This window comes from Thalassophryne amazonica, chromosome 11 (genome assembly GCF_902500255.1).
Source record: "Thalassophryne amazonica chromosome 11, fThaAma1.1, whole genome shotgun sequence".
NCBI lineage: Eukaryota > Metazoa > Chordata > Actinopteri > Batrachoidiformes > Batrachoididae > Thalassophryne > Thalassophryne amazonica.
This window is the reverse complement of record NC_047113.1, coordinates 54,147,513-54,170,495: the sequence shown is the minus strand read 5'-3', so window position 1 is coordinate 54,170,495 and position 22,983 is coordinate 54,147,513. Positions and strand designations below refer to the sequence as shown.

The 22,983-nt window shown below is 42.5% G+C and overlaps 1 protein-coding gene across 1 annotated transcript in view; it reads right to left on the bottom strand.

Annotated features, from left to right (window-relative positions):
* The window catches only part of bcorl1 (BCL6 corepressor-like 1), a 38,109-nt gene extending 15,617 nt beyond the window's left edge, over positions 1-22,492 (bottom strand). The window contains 10 exon segments of the mRNA XM_034181737.1: positions 1,307-1,452; positions 3,257-3,423; positions 3,542-3,808; positions 4,015-4,202; positions 13,938-14,402; positions 14,693-14,825; positions 19,739-21,609; positions 21,612-21,665; positions 21,668-22,331; positions 22,435-22,492. Of these exon segments, the coding sequence (XP_034037628.1) occupies positions 1,307-1,452; positions 3,257-3,423; positions 3,542-3,808; positions 4,015-4,202; positions 13,938-14,402; positions 14,693-14,825; positions 19,739-21,609; positions 21,612-21,665; positions 21,668-22,331; positions 22,435-22,440 (3,961 nt within the window). The 5' untranslated portion in view covers positions 22,441-22,492.
* Positions 22,493-22,983: the final 491 nt, after the last annotated feature.

Sequence of the window (22,983 nt, the reverse complement as noted above, 5' to 3'; positions counted from 1 at the left end):
AAACCTCTTAAATCATTCTAAAGTCAGTTTTAAGCAGAAACTAGGCCATTTTAAGCAGAAACAAGGTGAAATTCAGTGACGCTTTGAAATGACCAATGCGCAGTGAACACATCAGCTAGCAGGTGGTTGAGCTGCAGCGCTCTGCTCACTTCCGCTGCCTTTTATGATGAACTAATGCTGAATTCATGTGGAAATGATTGTTATACAAACGCTTCAGACATCTGTCGCTGAGATAGATGATAACTGGAGTGCAGTTTGAAGCAGAAAAGAGGTGATAATCTGTGAACCGATTTTTAGGGGGGCCGTTCGGTCTGTGACACCGGGTTTTGGTCATTTGTGATATTTGAGTTTTAGAATGTAACCACTGTGAAACAACCAGAAAATAATGATTACATCTATAATTTATGTTCTGTACATGTTCTTGTGTACAGAAAAAGTCTGTACACAACATGCTCTCTCAGTGGGAACCACACCTGCTCCAAATTTCCATCATGCATTCAGCATCTAAGAACCATCCAGTAGGTGGCCTCTGGTTGATGGCATAGTCGATCAGGACTTTGAGTTGAGCGGAGGAGCTCATTATTAAAACTATCTGCTGAGGCAAACTTACTCAACTTCAACTGCTTACTCTAATTAGGGGTCACGGGGGGCTGGAGCCTATCCCAGCACTCATAGGACATACACCCTGGACAGGACGGCAGTCTGTCACAGGGCCACATATAGACAAACAAACATATACACACCCGCGCGCACACCTACGGACAATTTACTTTCCAATCCACTGACCCTGCATGTCTTTGCATGTGGAAGGAAACCAGAGCACCTGGAAGGAACCCACGCAACCACGGGGAGAACATGCAAACAGAAAGGCCACAGGTGGGAATTGATCTTGTGACCTTCTTGCTGTGAGACAACTGTGCTAACCACTAAGCCACTATGCTGCCCTGAGGCAAATTTTTGCGAGGGAAACCTGCACAGTCTTGCCCTTCATGGCACACTGCTCCCGAACTCTGGTCTGTGGTATAAGCAAAGCAACTGATCTGGTACATCAAGCTTCAATGCGTTTGTCCACGATATGCTAGTTTAACCAAGACGTACAAGATGACAGCTTTTATTGTGTTCGAGTTATCATGCTGACAAACTGGAGCGGATGGCCTCTTGTCTGTTTATTCTCTGCATTTTACAGGGAACATGTCTAGGTTTTTCCAAATCCCATGAACATGCTAATTTGTTTATTGATCCAGAACTAAATATATTGATTCTGACTGAAAAAGTTAGGCATTGAACAGGACATAATGTATATTACCTGTGAGAAAGGTCTTCATGCTTGCGCTGCATGCCAGTTTGACAGGTGTATGTCCAGAGTAGGTTGCCAGAGTGGGATCTGCACCATGACTGAGAAGTAACCAGACTATTGGAAGGTTGTCACTTGCCACTGCATCATGAAGAGGTCTAAGAAGCATGAAAAACTCCTTTCAAAAAATGTGATAACGCAAATACTGCATTTTCCTGTCAATAAATATAGTTTGTCACGGGATATTATATATGTGTGTACACACACACACACACACACACACACACACACACACACACACACACACACAAGCAAATTCTCTCCTGTCACTGAGGGCACTAGACTATATGTATGTAGTTGTTTAGCAGAAATATTTCTATCATTGCATGTTCTGTCAGTCTTGTGTTCTGGTGTATAGCTATAGCAGGTGGTCACCCCACTGAATCTGGTCAGCTTGAAGTTTCTTCTGCTAATCAAAAAAAGCTGAAGGAGTATTTCTTCTCCACTGTCACTAATGCACTCACTCATGGGCTGGGTAAGGGCTAAACCAGCCATTCCCAAATGTTAATAAACACCCTCAATGAAACTGGATAATCGTGTTGGCCCAACATTTTTTTCCTCAAAACATCTACACACAATATCCCATAATGACAATGTGAAAAAGGGTTTGAGATTTTTGCAAGTTTATTAAACATAAAAAAAGAAATCACATGTACGTTAAGTATTCACAGCCTTTGCCATGAAGCTCAAAATTGAGCTCAGGTGCCTCCTGTTTCCACTGATCATCCTTGAGATGTTTCTACAGCTTAACTGGAGTCCACCTGGGGTAAATTCAGTTGATTGGACATGATTTGGAAAGACACACACCTGTGTACATACAAGGTCCCACAGTTGACAGTGAATGTCAGAGCAGAAACCAAGCATGAAGTCAAAGAAATTGTCTGTAGACCTATGAGACAGGATTGTCTGGAGGCACAAATATGGGGAAGGGTACAGAAACATTACTGTTGCTTTGAAGATCCCAAAGAGCACAGTGGCCTGAATCATCCGTAAATGGAAGAAGTTCAGATTCACCAGGACTCTTCCTACAGCTGACCACCCGTCTAAACTGAGAGATCAGGGGAGAAGGGCCTTAGTCAGGGAGGTGACCAAGAACCTGATTCCTCTGTGGAGAGAGGAGAACCTTCCAGAACGACAACCATCTCTGCAGCAATCCACCAATCACACCTGTATGGTACAGTGACCAGACGACACTCCAGACCACCTGGAGTGCTCTCCCTGCAGTCCTGGATTGTCCTCAGCAAAACTGAAAATCAGACCCTTTTTCCCATTTAAGCTTAATAACTTCACCCAATGGCGCACTCCACACTTTAGGAATCATTATGCTCACGTTTCACATCTGTCTCTTTCTCTTAAAGATCTCTTAAAAATACATAAACATCTTTAAGTTAAATTTTATGGATGGGTGAGCATTTAGTCAACTGAATAATTTTTGGGGCAGATCCAACTGTGTATCCAGAAATGTTTTGTTAATACTTTGTGGCCCCCCCCCCAAAAAAAACAAAACAAAACAAAAAACCTGTATTTAAAGTCAAATCAGCCATTCCATGACCCAAAGATACCTCCGGGAACAAACTTTCACAGACGTCTGGTTATTTTTGAGACATAATACCGACACAGAGGACCATTCAAGTATACGCGCTCTTTGTGCCTTCTGGTTTAATTGAGTGGCTGAACTGTGATTAGCAACTTATTGGCTCCAGCAATGACGATGGAGTCAAATGTGACAGACAAGGAGCCATAATGTTCGTCGAGCACAATGTAATACTTAATTTCATCAAAGTATACTGTGACCCACGGATCGTGCCACATCCTGCTCTGAATGACTGTTTATAGGGAAAACAAAAAACATGAATATGTTTCAAGAACCACAGTTCTAAACTGTGTTCCTTGAAGCCTTACCGTGTTCCATCCTGGGCACTGCAGTTGACATCAGCGCCATGCTCCAGCAGCATCTGGACAATCTGAGTCCAGCCTCGAGAGGACGCCTCATGGAGAGCTGTGTAACCGGCGTTGTCACGACGATTGACCTCCCTGATGTCCTTTTCCAGACAGTACTGAACTACATCCTGAGGAGCAAACGTAAACCAGGCAGGCTGTGTCACAGCAACATGTCTCAGCAGGAAACTGAAATTTTCATTTCCAAGTCATTAGCATTATTACCCAGATAAACAGAAGGGGTTTTACCTGATAACCCAAGCGAGCAGCACGCTGCAACAAAGTCTCCCCGGCATTTTTATTGACAATAAGGCGACGGACCTCTGGAGGAATCGGCCTTTTCGGTGGAGACTCTGAGGCCACGCTCATGCCCGATGAGCCTTTCTTAGTGGGAGGCGATGAAGGAAAACCTTTTGGACTAGCTGTAAGGCTATCTGCATGTTTTCCATCAGTGCCATCTTCATCCAAGGCTACTGAGGCACCACGTTTACCCAAGCTGCTGCGTTTTCCCTTAATCTGAAACACAGATTTAGTAATTAGTGAGCTCAATTAAATGGAATATAATGGAATGTAAAAACAAGGCAACTGATTTTATATATATATATTTTTTTTTTTGTGCAGCCACAGGGGGGCACTGTAAGATAATGCATTCATATTACTTAGCCCTTCTTCCCTGTATGATTTGAAACATACAATTCAAGCAACTCTCATGAAAACATTACCTTTTGCTCATCACTGTCACATAAATGTTTGCTTTTGAACTTCCTCTTCCCTGAGGGCTTGTCATTGCATTCTGGAGACGCCTCAGTGTCTCGGTAGCGGACTGAACCAGAACGAGTAAATGAGGGTCGCCGCAGAGGAGGCTCTAGACTTAGGGTGTTGGGACCCAGACAGAGATTGGTGTGTGAATCTGTAATGACACATGTAAACAGACACTTTTAATACACTGCCTTTTGCCACATGTAACATTAGTCCACACAGAGGTGGTAAAACATTATACAGCTGTGGAGAAGCTCAGTGCCTTGCTAATCCAACAAGCTTAACTACAACTTAACTACAATCAAAGTTTGTGTTCTGCATTTAACCATTCTAATTACAGATAGACACAATCTAACCACTAGGAGGAGTGGGCAGCCACAGTCCGGCACCCGGGGACCAACTCCAGATATAGAGATGCTGCCTTGGTCAAGGACAGAGAAACGAGCAGAGACTAAATAAGCATGTTTTGATTGCAGGAGGAAACCGGAGTGCCCCAAGGAAACCCACGCAGACACGGGGAGAACACGCGAACTCCACACAGAGAGAGGAGAAATCCAGGTGTGTTAATCTGATTGCTTATAATCAGATAACGGTTGTTGTCAGATAAAGTATATCGGATTTTTCTGTTTACATGACTACTTGAATAATCAAGTAGCCAATAATCAGACAGCAATTGGGTTTTTAATGTGCATGTAAATGAGGCCAATGAAGATCAAAGTACAGAACTCCCCAAACATACACAGCCCCCTACACCCACACACACACAGCCCCCTCCCAGTTTTGCTCAAAGCTCAAAGAGAAAGGATTTAGGGTACGTATGTGGGTCTGCTTTTGACTCACCTGTTGTCTGGCAACAGTAACCATGACAATACACGATCTCATGCCCGGGTGAAGCCAGGTACCTCTGCTAGTTAATATTGATAATAAAATATAATTTAATCATGCTTCCAGTTTATAGAGTAGCCTGATAATGACTTTAGCCTAAAGAAACTGGAGGGCTCATTAAGCTTTTATCGTACTTTTTCAAAGGCACTTTCGATACAAAGTTAAATGCTACACACATAAATATTATTACTGTGGCAGCAGTGCTTGGCTCTGGCTTTTATTGTGAAAGGTCAGCATGGAAGGTGTGTGTTTATCCTTGTGATTCGCTTGACGGTGACAGCACAGCAAAGTTTTGACAGTCTATACACACAACAGATCCTGTTTGTTTTTTTTAAATCATGCTATTAACATCAGCACAACTACAACCTTTCGTTACAGAATGCATTATTTTCCCAGCATGATGCAAGTGCACTTTCAGTCACTTTTTGTGCCCCTCTGCAGCTCCACTCTTTCTGCCCAGTTTCTAGGGCTTTCCTCACCCGGTAGCTCAAACATCACTTTGGTGCAGGAAATAGTCGTGCACTTTGATGTGCAAGCTAGAAAGTGCAATAGTGAAATAGACTGTTAGATTTGTCCACATAGAATATAGATCTCCCAATCTTATTGTTACCAATGGAAAGTTTACCATTCTATGTTATTGTGATCTTCCGTCCTGCTCTAGTATATCTACAGTGAGAAAAACAAGTATTTGAACACCCTGCAATTTTGCAAGTTCTCCTACTTAGAAATCATGGAGGGGTCTGAAATTTTCATCTTAGGTGAATGTCCACTGTGAGAGACATAATCTAAAAAAAAAAAAAAAGAAAGAAATTCGGAAATAATGTATGTTTTTTTAATAATTTATTTGTATGTTACTGCTGCAAATAAGTATTTGAACACCTACCAACCAGCAAGAATTCTGGCTCACACAGACCTGTTAATTTTTCTTTAAGAAGCCCTCTTATTCTGCACTCTTTACCTGTATTAATTACACCTGTTTGAACTTGTTACATGTATAAAAGACACCTGTTCACACACTCAATCAATCACACTCCAACCAGTCCACCATAGCCAAGACCAAAGAGCTGTCTAAGGACACCAGGGACAAAACTGTAGACCTGCACAAGGCTGGGATGGACTACAGGACAACAGGCAAGCAGTCTGGTAGAAGACAACAACTGTTATGATTATTTATTAGAAAGTGGAAGAAACACAAGATGACTGTCAATCCCCCTCGGTCTGGGATTCCATGCAAGATCTCACTTTGTGGGGTAAGGATGATTCTGAGAAAGCTCAGAACTACACAGGAGGACCTGGTCAATGACCTGAAGAGAGCTGGGACCACAGTCACAAAGATTACATTAGTAACACATGATGCTGTCATGGTTTAAAATCCTGCAGGGCAGCAAGGTCCCCCTGCTCAGGCCAGCACATGTCCAGGCCCATTTGAAGTTCACCAGTGACCATATGGATGATCTAGACGAGGCATGAGAGAAGATCATGTGGTCAGATGAGACCAGAATAGAGCTTTTTGGAATCAACTCCACTTACCATGTTTAGAGGATGAGAACAACCCCAAGAAAACCATCCCAACCGTGAAGGATGGGGGTGTAAACATCATACTCTGTTGGTGCTCTTCTGCAAAGGGGACAGGACGACTGCACCGTATTGAAGGGAGGATGGATGGGGTCATGTATTGCAAGATTTTGGCAAACAACCTCTTTTCCTCAGTAAGAGTATTGAAGATGGGTCATGGCTGGGTCTTCCAGCATGACAATGACCCCAAACACACAGCCAGGACAACTAAGGAGGGGCTCCATAAGAAATTGTGAAAAAGGTGAGGGGCTCAGAAACACAAAAGGTAAAGTTAAGAGGTGCTAATTGGTTATGAACTATTACCATAGTCCTGCAAAGTTTGATCACTGGTTTAAAAAAGCAAATGAAATATATTTCACAATAATCACTTTTACCAGTGAGCACATCACACAAGGATATACACACACACACACACATACACACACACACACCCCAAAGGACTACGATCCTTCAATTTCAGCACCACTAACCGCACTGCAGACAACAGCATGGGCGCAAACAATATATTTGGAGATAAAGAATATTCTTTGTCAGAATCTCCACAGTCAATTTTCATTTATTTATATAGCGCCAAATCATAACAAAGTTGCCTCAAGACGCTTCACACAAGTAAGGTCTAACCTTATCAACCCGCAGAGCAAGCACACAGGTGACAGTGGTAAGGAAAAACTCCTTCTGATGATTTGAGGAAGAAACCTCAAGCAGACCAGAGTCAAAGGGGTGACCCTCTGCTTTGGCCATTCTACAGACACAATTTACAAAACGAATATACATAAATGTTGCCGGTGCACAGGACAGGAGGGTTTTGGAAACAGACACCACACCCATCTCTAGATGGAGACGCACCTCAAACAGAGAGAAATAAACAGAATCAGGCATCGGAAAGGCAACAAATACAGTATATTTAGTCAGCATTAAGCAACAAGAAAAACAGAAGAAATACTAAGGTGATCGCCACGAGCCCTAAGTTTCACTAAAAGACCCAGAATTTAGATAAAGTTGAGGCCGCGGCACACTCCGTTTCCTAATAAAACGAATTTAAAGAGTAAAAAGCATTGTAATATACTATACCAGTGTAGTGGAGCAGATAACTGTAACAACTGTTCATTTCTGGAAACAAGCACCAAAATTGGCACACATACACCTTAGACATTACTCTTTTGTAAAAGCACATTAGCCACTGAAATTTTCAATAGGCAGCCAGGTAGGGGTCAATTGAAAAATTACATAGGGGTCAATTTAAAAATGCTCCAATCATGTTGAAAACTATACCACATTATTTGTCTGATCATGAAGATTCCAAAAGGGTATAGTTTGGACTATCTATGACTGAATATAAATGGAGTTATGGGGTAAAAACAGCAAGAATGGTGACAAAGGTCTATTTCAGTTTGTACAGGGGTCAAAAGTTAAAGTTGCTCCAATTTTGTTAAAAAGTGGTGCAAATTATTGGTTGCATTGATAGGATTAACAAATTTAATAGTTCTGACTGTGTTGAATACTTGGTCTGTAAGATAAAGGTCAAACAATGTTGACATCCATTGGATTCTATGGCATGTGACATATGTTACCCTGTAACATGACAACTAAGCATGACACATGGTGCAAACTATTCATTTTTAAACCCTATCAACGCAACCAATAATTTGCATCATATTTTACAATAATTGGAGCAACTTTAACTTCTGACCATAGAATCCAATAGACGTCGACATTGTTTGACCTTTACCTTACAGACCAAGCATTCAACACAGTCAGAACTATTTAATTTATTAATCCTATCAACGCAACCAATAATTTGCACCACTTAACACTTTTTTGCTGTTTTTACCCCATAACATTCAGTCATAGATAGTCCAAACTATACCTTTTTGGAATAGTTATGATCAGACACATAATGTGGTATAGCTTTCAAAATGATTGGAACAATTTTTCTTTTTGACCCCTGTGCAATTCTTCATTGACCCCTATTTGGCCCCATAATGAAAATTCAAATGGCTGACATTTGTCTAAAATATATGCCAACAGGTAGACACAGTCAAATTTTGGTACTTGTAACCAGATTTGAACAATTCCTCTGAAAATATTCTGTTATCTGCTGCACTAGTGTGCTAGCCATATGAAAGGGATGTGAACGTCTCTACAGAATCTGACTGTTTTTTTGATGCAGGGAGATCATTCCACAGAACAGGAGCACAATAAGAGAAAGTTCTGTGACCCCGCAGACTTTTTATTCACCCTAGGGACACAAAGTATTCCTGCACCCTGAGAATGCCCGGGCCGGTACATAGGGTGTAATTAGGTCAGGTAAGTAGGGAGGTGCCAGTCCGTGAACAATTTTATAGACTAGTAGCAGAACCTTAAAATCTGATCTCACTGGGACAGGAAGCCAGTGAAGAGATGCCAAAATGGGTGTAATGTGGTTAAACTTTGTGCTTCGTGTCAAAAGTTTAGCAGCGGTATTTTGAACCAATTGGAGACCCCTAATGCTGGACTGCGGTAAGCCAGAAAATACAACACTGCAGTAGTCCAATCTAGAAGCGACAAATGCATGAATCAGGGTATCAGCATCAGCCATAGACAGGATGGGAAGTATCTTCGCTATATTTCGCAGGTGGAAGAAAGCAGTCCTCATAATATCTCTAATGTGGTGGTCAAAGGAGAACATACGATCAAAAATTACCCCAAGGTTCCTCACTTTGTCAGTGTGATGTATGACATACAAGCCTAGGCTAAGCGCTAGCTGGTCAAATTGATGCCGATGTCTCACTGGACCAAGGACCATCATTTCAGTCTTATCAGAGTTTCAAAATATGAAGTTATGTAGCTTTTCACTGATACCAGGCAATCTTCTAAGGATTTTATGTGGATGAGATTACCAGAAGTTATCGGGATGTATAACTGAGTATCATCAGCATAGCAATGAAAGGTAATCCCAAAACACCGCAACATGTGTCCAAGGGGTGCTATATAAAGGGAGAAAAGTAAGGGGCCTAAGATGGACCCCTGTGGAATCCTGAATTTCATGTCACTAAGGTTACTGTATAAAACACAGTGAGAACGACTGGTCAGGTATGACGTCAACCACGCAAGGGCACTCCCAGTAATCCCAAAATGATTCTCCAGCCTATCGAGTAGAATATGATGATCCACAGTATGAAGCACAGCACTAAGATGTAACAGCACCACAACTGTAGTGATGTCTGACTGTATTGCAAGCCGAAGCTCATTCACCACTTTAGTGAGAGCTGTCTCTGGAATCACCACTGGCAGATATCATGGTGCATGTTCAACTCCTATTTTCTTGAAAGTTTGACTCCAGACCAGCTGGTAAAGCATTTCAAAACAAATAGAGGCTGGGCTAAATGTGGCCTGCAGGCAACAAATCAGCAGTCCTGTACACAGTGGCCGGCTTAACAAGTCGCTGTTCGACAAAACTGTCACATGGATCATCAAAGTTCATATCTTTTTAAAAGTGACACTTTGCCTTCAACAATGCAGATGTCTGGTGTGAATAGGCATGGACCGGTATGAGATTTGGACTGTATGAAAACCGTGGACAAAAATACCCCAAATTCACAGTATTAAGTAGAGCGGGGGGGGGGGGGGGGGGGGGGGGCATGTTCGGTCCTGGAGAGCCACCATCCTGACACTCTTGGTTGTCTCCCTGCTCCAACACACCTGAATCCAATGAAAGGCTCATTAAAAGTCTGCCAACGAGTCTTTCATTGGATTCAGGTGTGTTGGAGCAGGGAGACAACTAAGAGTGTCAGGAAGGTGGCTCTCGAGGACCGAACTTGGCCACCCCTGATGCAGAGCTTTAAAATGTGCTTTAACATTATGGCTATTTGCATTTGAAGCACGCGTGATTAAGGCGCACTAATTGACGCGATGTCTACTGCTACGGGCACTATACCACTGATAACTTTAGAGAAAATACCAAATAATAGTCTCTCTTTTAGACATGTAGCATCTGCCCCGTGAGAAACATGACTTACTTGCTTTGGGAGAAACGTGGCTGGAATAAGGTCCCGAACTCCGGATGCTCAATACTTGGCCAACAAAGTACTTGGAATAGATGTATTTGTTCTTCTTGACATGTTTGTGGGAGAAATTTGGTCGACCACAAGCACGACTCGAGTCCACCGCTTGTATTGCTCAGTGGTTTCAAAGATGGGATAAAGTTTACTCCTTCCATGTAATCCTTTGCGGGTATCTTGAATCGCTCCGCGTCTGACACAGGCCATAGCTACGGTGCTTTGTTGCAACTGTTTTTGGCTTGAAGGGCTATTCCGCAGAAAGTAAAACGAAAAAGCCATCTTGGTCCTTTTAGACGGAGGGAAAGGTTCAACCTTCGCCTCTTTCAGCCATGATGCAAAGCTAGCTAACGTTAGCTGCCTGTTTGTAAACACAGACAGAGGTACGCACCAGGAGGAAGGGCAGCAGTGGCTGCCTCTGCTCTGCCTGTCAAGAATTGTCATAACCCGCTCATACCGTAGGGACGGTAGAATGGAAAATTTTAGTGGTTTTGATACCGTGGATTTTTCATACTGTGGTATACGGTGAAACCGGTTATCGGCCCATGTCTAGGTGTGAAACAGGAGTTTTAAGGGTATCAACAAATGGCATGAAGGGTGAGAGAAAATTTCTTGAAGCAAGGCCTATAATACTGTAGGGGAACCACTGGTATAATACCAGTGTGCATCATCTAGATGTTAAAGGTAAGTGGTCTGGAAGTGTATAGCACACTGTCATCTGAAACAGATGCTCAATGTATATTGACGCCTCATATTCACTGATACGCAAAATGGGCAAGGCCCTCACGTGCACACCAGAAGTAATCTATGAGATTATATGTCCTTGGATATCTTAACCCCACCCTGGATATCCCCCCACCACCCCCAATATCTTGCCAAAATGAAGTTTTGCAAGATATGTTGGTCAGTATGTATATTTTTGTCTGTAATCACTGCATTTTTCACCTTTAACTCGCTGTGCAGCACACAGTTTACACCACAGGCTCTTGCAACTTTACATATAGCAGCCCTAGTAAGGTACCTTTCAGTACACAAAAGGATCAAGTTCAAGGTCAAAGGTCAAGGAAGGTCAAACACTAAATTCAACTAAACACCTTTCCTAGTCACATATAGGAGCCCTAGTAAGGTACCTTTCAGTACATAAAAGAATCAAGCTCAAGGTCACAGGAAGGTCAAACACTAAATTCAACTAAACAACTTTCCTGGAAAACTTTCCTGAAATTTTGCCTCCAAATTTGGCATGCACATAGTGATAGACCTTGCTTATAAGCCATTACCCTGGGTTAAGTGATTGACCTTGACAAACAGGGTTTCGCTTGAGGTCAAATGTCACTTAAATAAGGTCAAACTTCAGATTACAGTAAAACAACTTGTGTAATACACCAAATTAAAGGGCTTGATGAGAGTTGTAAGAGACTGCAATGTAAACTGTGTGCTGCACAGTGAGTAAAGGTGAAAAATGCAATGATTACAGACAAACACATACACAAAAAAAAACAAACAAACAAAAAACACGAAAACAAACATACATACTGACAAACAAAGTGGATAAAAACAATTTGAACACATATTTATTAATTCTTTCCCCTGTCGAGCTGCTTGTCCAGTGAAAATCACACTATTTCAAATAATCATATTTGTCAATTTCATGCTACATTTATATTATTCTGTTGATTCCTATCTGCCACTCTTTATATTTATGACCTAGTTTATACAAGAGATTTGAGAAAGGTGGCAGACACAGGCCCCTCATTTTCATTATGTTTCTTAAACGTGTTTTTTTTTCATACTATTGTGTATGTGTTTGTGTGTGCTATATTTACTTATTAACTTGTTTAAATATGTCAATGTTTTAAATGTGTGTTTTAGTGTACAGCATTTTGGGACAGCTTTGGTTGTAGTAAAGTGCTTTATAAATAAAGATGGTATAGTACTGTGTGTTCTATACATACACGGTGGATATTTTATGCAAAACTAAATTGGAGTATTTTCCATCACATCACATACGAGGTCTATTAGAAAAGTATCCGACCTTATTATTTTTTTCAAAAACCATATGGATTTGACTCACGTGTGATTGCGTCAGATAAGCTTGAACCCTCGTGCGCATGCGTGCGTTTTTCCACGCCTGTCGGTTGCGTCATTCGCCTGTGAGCAGGCTTTGAGTGAGGAGTGGTCCAGCCCCCTCGGCGGATTTTCACTGTCAGGAAATGACGGAATGATTTGGGCTTTTTTCCCCATCAGAATTTTTTCAGAAACTGTTAGAGACTGGCAGCTGGAAACCATTAGAAAAATTTATCTGGCTTTCGGTGAAAATGTTACGGGCTTGGTAGAGAATAAGGAGTGGTACTGTCGCTTTAAGGGCGGCCCCCAGCGGCTGTGGGGCGCGCCGCGCTCCGAAGCCGCCATCGACAGGCTGAATGACCATTTCATTTCTAAACGGATGGCTGTCTGGATCCGTGACCATCGTGTGCCATTTCTCTAGTTATCACAAGAGCTTATTATTTTTTTCAAAAAAAAAAAAAAAAAAAAAAAAATAATAATAATAATAATAAAAAAAAAAAATGGACATCAACCATTTTCCGGCAGATTTCACTTTTAACAAGAGATTTTGTCATGGAAAGCCGAGCGGAGGCTTCGCGCATCACGATGGATTCACTACTGGAGCGAGACAAAACCACCTCCGTTTTGGTCTCACAGGACGGCTTTGAGATGGCGTTCAGACAGCTGGCAGAGTGGGGTTCTTGTTGGCCTGATGTGTCAAGAGGTTACTGGGATTGCATAATTCATGTCTTGTGGCGCACTATTACACCCATGATGACTACGACACCAGTGTACCACCCACACCTAACAGCTTGGCATTTACGAAAACCTGAAGTGGAAACATTTAACTTAAACTTTATGGTAACACTTTACCAAAAGGATACATTAATTGAGATTTATTAATGAAGTAAAACCTGAATTAATGTTATTAAATGGTAAATGGACTGCATTTATATAGCGCTATTCCATCTGCATCAGACGCTCAAAGCGCTTTACACATAATGCCTCATATTCACCCTGATGTGAGGGCGCTGCCATACAAGGCACTCACTACACACCAGGAGCAATTTGGGGATTAAGGACCTTGCCCAAGGGCCCTTCGTGATTTTCCGGTCAGGCTGGGATTTGAGCCGAGAAGTTTACGAGTAAGTTTATTAAAGTGTTCACTTTATGAACTATTAAATAATGTATAAACTAATAATAGTTAACATGAACACTCTTAATAAATGATTACTAAACAGTTAAGTCTTAATTCACGTTACTTAATGCTTATTACTGCATTAATTAAAGCATCTTTACTGTAATCTGTTACCAACTTTACTGATCCCTGCATGGAAACAGAGTACCTGATGCTATTCCGTTGTCCTGTCCCAGAGACTCGGATTCTTCAAGCCGCTTGCCATCTTCCAGCTTTTCTTTTTCAGTGATGTATTCCCCAGTCTGATATTTTTTGTTATAGCAGCGCCTCCGTTTCTTATGAGGAGGGGTGTCACCTTCTGTGTTGGTTGTCTTGCCTTTGCCCTTCAACGCTCGCTCCGGCAAGAGGTTAGAGCGAGGCCTTCCTCTGGGACGACACGCGGACTGAGCTGTAACCAGAGGGGGTGAGGGTGAGACAGGAGGCAACGATGGGGGTGGGGGCGAAGGCGTCGCAAAGCCCCACAAGTCTAGTCGAGCCTCATCAGCTCGCCGTCGTCCCCTCCTTAGTCTTGGGAAGGAGCTTTCTGTCGCATCTGTGTCCTTAGTAGATACGTCAGGAGTACAGAGAGAGGCTGGCGTTTCTATAGTCTGAGGGCTGCTGCCATTATCTGCACCTGATTAAAAATCACATGTGTTACAATCACACCAGCTTCACTAAATACAGGTACAACTGAGGTTTCACAAGTCATCAAGCTCATACAATCCTCCATATCCACAAAGAAGTGACTGCAGGGTATTTTATCTCCAGAACTAAAACAAAGATGCTTAGAGTAAAGACTAGAACAAAGCTCTGCAAAACATTTTATGAATGAGACACAGGCTGAACATCAGAAATTTGTTCACAGCATGAGATCATTTTTAGCGGCAGTAAATGTCACTGAATTAGAAGAAACACAGAGTATACCTTGTTTGTTGCAAGCAGACTGCACAGCTTTATTAGGGCTGACTTTGTCCCTCAGAATCTGCTCTTTACCCCGTTGGGAAACCTTTTCCACAGATAAACTCTGGTCTAGCACAGGTGCACATTGTTTATTCTGCTGAAATACACAGGGGACAGTGTGAACACGTTGTATTGGACGGACCTGATCACAAAGCTTTCAAGGTGATGGAGTGCAGGAGACCTTACAACAGTAACTGATCCTTGAAAAGTAAGGGCCCTGTCCCACTGGGGAGAGGATTAATTGCACATGAATTGAGTATACAAATTGCGGGCGTTCGTTGTCATCCGCAACAAAAATGGCCAAAAATTACAAATGTCCCAGTATGAATCACAGATATATTAATAATATATAGAGAATACATGATGAACAATCACGGTTATATAACGCATGTAGTGAGGAAACTGATCCGACACATTGAGATTATGACAGCAGCATTACGGGTGTATTATGAATGCATCGCGCACGTGTTGCGCATGCACGGCATGTGCATTGCGGTCATAAAATAAGTGCACTCACTCCTTTCGGCATCACTATTCACACCAACAATACAGCCTCTGAAGTATTTGCTGGACTTGGACAAGTTGATCACAGAGTTAATGTTCTTGTTGTCATGCAAGGGTTAACTGTTCATGAGTTTGGGGAGCGGGAGGGGGGGAAGCCGCTTGGGGTGTGAGATGGTGTTTTTTTTTTTCCTTTTTTTTGAGAGTGTCACAGAAAACAGGCTTCAGCATGAGTTGTGGCTATAAACAGCAACTCTTCCTTCTGTTGGTGTTAAATAAAAGTCCTGGATTGCAGGAGCTATTACGTCTTTGTGGATCTACACAGCCGGACTGGCACTCACTGGCAGGTATGTCGCTTTCTGCCACATATAGTACTTTGGGTTTACGTGACATGTTTGTTATGCATTCAGATTGTCCGCAAATCAGCTGCAAAGCAGATGTAATAAAAACGCTTTATTCGTGGCCTATCTGCATGCATTCGCAAGTTTGTGATGTGGACATGATGGGCAGGATTTATATCTGTTTTATACACTGTCTCAGTCCGCTGCCAAGCCGCAAATCCCCGTCAGTTGTGGATATCAGCGGTTAATGGCAGATATACAGCGCATAGAGTGAGTATGTATTCTGTGTGTATGAAGTATGTAAGGAGGCTGTCATCCGCATTCAGATTTTTGAACAGCTCAAAAATCCTGGCTGCGGACATGCGTGCCTCTGCGGATGATCACGGGCGTGTTCGGATGACGACTCATACAGGCATGTTACACGGATACTGCGGATGTTTGGCAAATGTGGGCCAATTTAGTGCGCAATCCATACGCAAATCCAAAAACGCCAATGGGACAGGGGCCCTAAATGATATATAATAAGTTATTACAGTAATGGCCCGAATATAATTCCTTTATCTTAGAAATACATTAGAAAAATATGGGGTTATGTGATAATCTCAGACACATCACATACAGATACATATACAACAGAAGGTAGCAACAAAAACCCCTTTAAGAGTATAAGACTATTTCAACACCACCCACAGCAGTGAATGTACAATTTGCACTCATGGTGCCAATTAGATGTCAGAAATCACAATTATTAAATTATTACATTTTCACCTAGTAGCCCTTGCACTCTGTTACGTGTAAGAGCAAACTCCTTCCCAGACTGTAGCTACTGTTTTTCCATGGAAGTTACCATCGGCACTCTCCCCAGCCCACAAAGTTATTTCATCAATGGACCCACACTGTATTAGAAGAGATTTCGTCTTAATAATCAGATCTTAATAAAGAGAGCAGCGGAATGACAAAACGTCGTGCTTACTTCCTCTTTTATGGTACTCTGATGCTGCCCTTGCCCAGAGGTCCTGCACCTTATGTAAATGGACTGTATTTATATAGCGCTTTTCCATCTGCATCAGATGCTCAAAGTGCTTTACAATTATGCCTCACATTCACCCCGATGTCAGGGTGCTGCCATACAAGGCGCTGACTACACACAGGGAGCAATAGGGGATCAAAGACCTTGCCCAAGGGCCCTTAGTGATTTTTCCAGTCAGGTGGGGATTTGAACCGACAAGCCCAACGCCTTAACCACTACACCATCACCTCCACTTATGTAATGACTAAAAGTCAAAGAGGCTCACAACAAAGTTGGGAGGACCCTCTTGTATTTGTTCTGATTTTGCTGTTTGTTTCTGTGGCCAGAAACACACACACACACACACACACACACACCACACACACACACACACACACACACACACACACACACACACACACACACACACACACACACACACACACATACATATATAAATGCAACACTTTTGGTTTTGCTCCCATTTTGTATGAGATGAACTCAAAGATCTAAAACTTTTTCCACATACACAATATCACCATTTACCTCAAATATTGTTCACAAACCAGTCTAAATCTGTGACAGTGAGCACTTCTCCTTTGCTGAGATAATCCATCCCACCTCACAGGTGTGCCATATCAAGATGCTGATTAGACACCATGATTAGTGCACAGGTGTGCCTTAGACTGCCCACAATAAAAGGCCACTCTGAAAGGTGCAGTTTTGTTTTATTGGGGGGGGGGGGGGGATACCAGTCAGTATCTGGTGTGACCACCATTTGCCTCATGCAGTGCAACACATCTCCTTCGCATAGAGTTGATCAGGTTGTCAATTGTGGCCTGTGGAATGTTGGGCCACTCCTCTTCAATGGCTGTGCAAAGTTGCTGGATATTGGCAGGAACTGGTACACGCTGTTGTATACGCCGGTCCAGAGCATCCCAAACATGCTCAATGGGTGACATGTCCGGTGAGTATGCCGACCATGCAAGAACTGGGACATTTTCAGCTTCCAAGAATTGTGTACAGATCCTTGCAACATGGGGCCGTGCATTATCCTGCTGCAACATGAGGTGATGTTCTTGGATTTGCACAACAATGGGCCTCAGGATCTTGTCACGGTATCTCTGTGCATTCAAACTGCCATCAATAAAATGCACCTGTGTTCTTCGTCCATAACAGACGCCTGCCCATACCATAACCCCACCGCCACCATGGGCCACTCGATCCACAACACTGACATCAGAAAACCGCTCACCCACACGACGCCACACACGCTGTCTGCCATCTGCCCTGAACAGTGTGAACCGGGATTTATCCGTGAAGAGAACACCTCTCCAACGTGCCAAATGCCAGCGAATGTGAGCATTTGCCCACTCAAGTCGGTTACGACGACGAACTGGAGTCAGGTCGAGACCCCGATGAGGATGACGAGCATGCAGATGAGCTTCCCTGAGACAGTTTCTGACAGTTTGTGCAGAAATTCTTTGGTTATGCAAACCGATTGTTTCAGCAGATGTCCGAGTGGCTGGTCTCAGACGATCTTGGAGGTGAACATGCTGGATGTGGAGGTCCTGGGCTGGTGTGGTTACACGTGGTCTGCGGTTATGAGGCTAGTTGGATGTACTGCCAATTCTCTGAAACGCCTTTGGAGACAGCTCATGGTAGAGAAATGAATATTCAATACACGAGCAACAGCTCTGGTTGACATTCCTGCTGTCAGCATGCCAATTGCACGCTCCCTCAAATCTTGCGACATCTGTGGCATTGTGCTGTGTGATAAAACTGCACCTTTCAGAGTAGCCTTTTATTGTGGGCAGTCTAAGGCACACCTGTGCACTAATCATGGTGTCTAATCAGCATCTTGATATGGCACACCTGTGAGGTGGGATGGATTATCTCAGCAAAGGAGAAGTGCTCAATATCACAGATTTAGACTGGTTTGTGAACAATATTTGAGGGAAATGGTGATATTGTGTATGTGGAAAAACTTTTAGAACTTTGAGTTCATCTCATACAAAATGGGAGCAAAACCAAAAGTGTTGCGTTTATATTTTTGTTGAGTGTATATACACACACACATACATATATATACACATACATACATATATATATATATATATATATATATATATATATATATTTTTTTTTTTTTTTTTTTTTTGGGGGGGGGGGGGGGGAGACTTACAAATCTGAAAATTCCTTATGCATATAGTATTAAATACTGCCTGTGGACAATTGGCTGATATCATGATCTGAGGAGATAAGGTAGGTCCGTGTGTACGGTTTATTTCAACACTGTTTATTGTACTACTGGCTTATGCAGTTCAGCCTGTTTCTTCTCTCTCTCAATGCGCTGTTATTAGCACATTTTAATCCTCTCCCTCCCAACTCTTCTGTACTCTGCTGCACGGTGAAACCGTCTGATAAGACCAATGATTAAGTTGTGCACATATCATTCATCACAGAACCTACTGTGGACAAACTATCTGTATGAATTACTGACCAATTCCCATTTAAGTCAAAATGGGAGCCTTGCTACTGTCAAAATATTAGAATTTTGCCTGGGCATTGAAAAATTGATTGTTTAAAAAAAAAGTATCATTTCAGTTAGATGACAAACTAAAAGGAAAATCCTGAATAAATGAGGAGAGAGATCCAAAATGCTCCTTCCATACGGCACAACTGGTCACTGAATGATTTTGAAGAATATGAGAATGATGTGAATCACACTGTATGGCCCTCAGTCACCAGATCTCAGTCTAATTTAAAATCTATATATTTTGGACTGATGTATTAGACAGCGCACTCCATCACCATTAAAACTCCAAATGAAGAAACATCATTTCATAGAATGACATCACATCCCTCCAAGAGACTTCCAGAAAATTTGTAAAATCAATGCAAAAGTGCTATTTTGGCAACAGGCCATGCATGACCAAACACCTGACTAAGACACTTTAGGTTGATTTTGACTTTAATATGTTACCTGATTTCTAATCAATTATGTAAACTGTGCTTAGGTAGAAACCAAAGATTCTTAAAATGTAATTGTTACCTCAATCAAGTCAATGAAGTTGAACCAAAGGAAAGTAAGAAAAACACAGTATTTTACAGTAATTTAACAGACTTGTGCCCAAACACACAGGTACAGTAATTTACCTTCTTGTGGGGAGACGCTTTGGTTGGAGTGTTTTGTGTGTCTTGCTTTTTCTTTGTGGTTGCTGCAGATGTCTGTTTTGGGTCTGCGGGAGACTTGATCTTTGCTGCCTTCTTAGGGCTCGTTCTCTTCTGTTTGATGGCGGCGACTTTTGCTTTGGTTGGTGACTCCTCTTTGGTTCCATTTGTTTTTTTCTCAACCTTGTCGCCACAGGCACCCTGGCCTGTAAGAATAGATGCGTCTCTCCCCTCTGTTTTTTCACTCTTCGGACAATCTGCCGCCCCACTTTCGTGTTTCAGTATCTCCCCCTCTAACACCTGGGCTACTTTGCTCTCCAGCCTGTTTTCATTTGTTGATGCATTGCTTCCAAAGATGTGACAATGACCAGTAGGCTTTGACGAGCCTTCCTTTTCTTTTAATCCCATGTGTTCTCCCTGTCTTTGTGTCTCTGTATTATTCTCCAGTGGCTCAGTGGAACTCACCCTCTCAAGTCTCTTCATAGTTTGAGCTGAATCCCCTTGAGATGGCATACCAGCCCACTTTTCCACAGACCAGAACGGTGTGTATTCATAAACAGAATTATGTTTTGACTGAGTATCTTGGCTCCCTTTGAGTGGATTTAGAACATCAGTATTTCTAGATGCAACAGGTGCAGCTTGACTATTGTTCTCATTTGTCAGTGCCGTTGTTTCAAGAGTTTGCTGCTTTACAATGGAAGCGAGATTAGACAGGGGGGACTTAATTTTTTCCCACTTGTCATCCTCAGTTTTGGACGGGCTATGATGGATGTTCTGAAACATAGAACCATCTGCAATGGTGCCGCTTTTAGTTTTTGCACATCCTTGTGTGAATTTTCTCTGAGCAGAAGATGTTTGGTGTGAAGGGAGAGACAGCTGTTCCCAAGCTGCACTAACAACAGAGGTGGAGTATGGCAGTCCTGGTTTGCCAGTACCAGACTTCTGATTAATCTGAGCACTGACAGAACTTGACAGTGCAGTTGTCACTGCTCCTTTAGAGGGACAGTTCTTATTTATAATGGCTGTGGTGGTGCTTTTGCCATGTTTGACAGTGTGCCCATGCTGGTTGCCTTTCATCAAATAAGATGGCTTCTTTCCACCTGATGCCAAATGTTCCCCTTGATCAATTATAGATATAAACTCCTGCTTTGCAAAATTCTGAAATTCATCAGCAAAACTCCCTTTGCCATCTTTGCCTCGAAGGGTAGAAGCCAGTATTGGGCTAGCCACACCCACATAAGTTCCAGGGATGTTTTTAACTGAATCTTGCGAAGGGCCTTTGGACCATGATGACTTGGACTCCAGAACCTGATGATTTGGAGGCATATTTAATTGCTTTTGATGAGATCCATTTCTATGGGTGTTGGGTAAAATAGGGTACTGAACCGCTGGACTATAAGCTGCAGAGTGATTCCTCTTTGAATTAAGAAAATCTCTCTGGTTTGACTCATTATAAGGCTCCATTATGGTTACTGGTGGGTCATTTATACATTTTGGACGTTTGGACTTAGCTGACAAATCAAGAGGTACATCCCTTGATTCAGCTGTGTCCTCTGGAACACACTGGGACATCGTTTTCAGACATCCAATGGATGTTTTGTCTATGCTGTTGCCTTTATCCACGTGGTTTAGCAGTCTACTTTGAGAGGCAATACTGGCCAGTGCAGAGCCACAGCAGATAGCAGCAGTTGGAGACAAGGTATAGCGAGTTGGTGTTGCAGAACTTAATGATGGATGTTGCAAGGGAAGCGCAATCGCTGGTGATGCTACCACTGAAGCTAAAGATTTATGCTCCCCGACAGCTTTTGCATTCTTACTTGACGGGTTAGCTTTAAACTTTGATGTTGACATGCCCACTTTTTCTCTGGAGCAGGAGTTCGACTGGCATACGGATATGGGTAGGTCCGCATGGAGGCGCCCCTCCAACACCTGAGCTTTGAGGCTGGATTTCGTTCTGAAATTGACTTGCTGTGGCGTCCCTCAATGAGGCAATCTGACCTAATGCTGGTGGAAGAGTGATTTTACAAATGGGAGTAGAAAAGTTGGTGGATGGAAGAAAGGCAACAGGCTGGGCTGATTTAAACATGGTGGAACACTGAAACCCTGGAGGAACACTTTGCACAGGTGGCACTAGTGTATGCGATTTCTTGCTTGATGTCACATTGCTGTGACATGGGTTGAGTGAGTCTTCCCGGCTGACCTTCAAGCCACTTGACCATTGAGGAGTGGGGAACACCCCGACACCATCAGTTTTCACTTTTGGGACCTCTATCCTTTTGTCTGCTCTCTTGTCTAAGCTGGTGAGTGCTGAGCCTGACATTGACACATTGTTGAGCTGCTGAGGTGAAGAAAGTTCAGGACTATGGTTGTAGCTGCTAGTGTCCAGGCAGGCTTTTGCTGTCTTACAGTCTGTTGTTGGGGTGTTTTTATTTTGCTGACTGAGGGTAACATCTCCTCTAAACTCAGAGGGTAGCGTCTGGGGAGGATTTCCCACCATACTAGTAGACGCTTTATTTGGAGCACTGATCTCTCTGCTCACTGTGCCTCCATCCCCTACATTCATTAGTGTAGGATCCACCTGAGTAATAAGAGAAGTTCATGGGGCCAGTGTTAATTAGATAACAGAAAACAAACTCTGCTGTAGCAATACAGATGTGGCATATAATAATAATAACAACAACCTGCATAGGTGTTTCTTTACCACAACATGCCTCTGGCGTAGCTGAGTCAGTCGGGTGGGAATTTCTTTGAAGAACAGTTAAACACTGCAGAAGACAGATAGTGAGAGAAAAAAAGAAACACTTACTGTTACCGTGGTTGTGTTGTTACAGTTTCAATTACAAAACATTTTCTGTGTTATTTAGTGCTAGCATAATTGATTATATGGCACCCAAAGTGAGCAAATGAAAACATCCTTTCTTTGAAATGAATTGGAAGTCATATGTTCCAGTCTCCTTAGAGCAAAGAGATAATTCAGGTAATAAAGAAGTGCAGTAAACTGATGAATACATTTCTTCGGTTGTTACTCTCAACCTGCTTGATGGTAGAAAGGAATTATTATGAATGGTCTAGTGTGTCTCTGATTGTACTCACTCATATCACAAAAAGTACTTTGTCAGTGGTCTTGAAATATTTCTGTAATACAGGGTGTGGCTATTCGTGAACACGTAGGCTGTTTTTCCACACAATACATTTGGGTTACCTCAGGTATCAGTCACATCTTTGTCGCA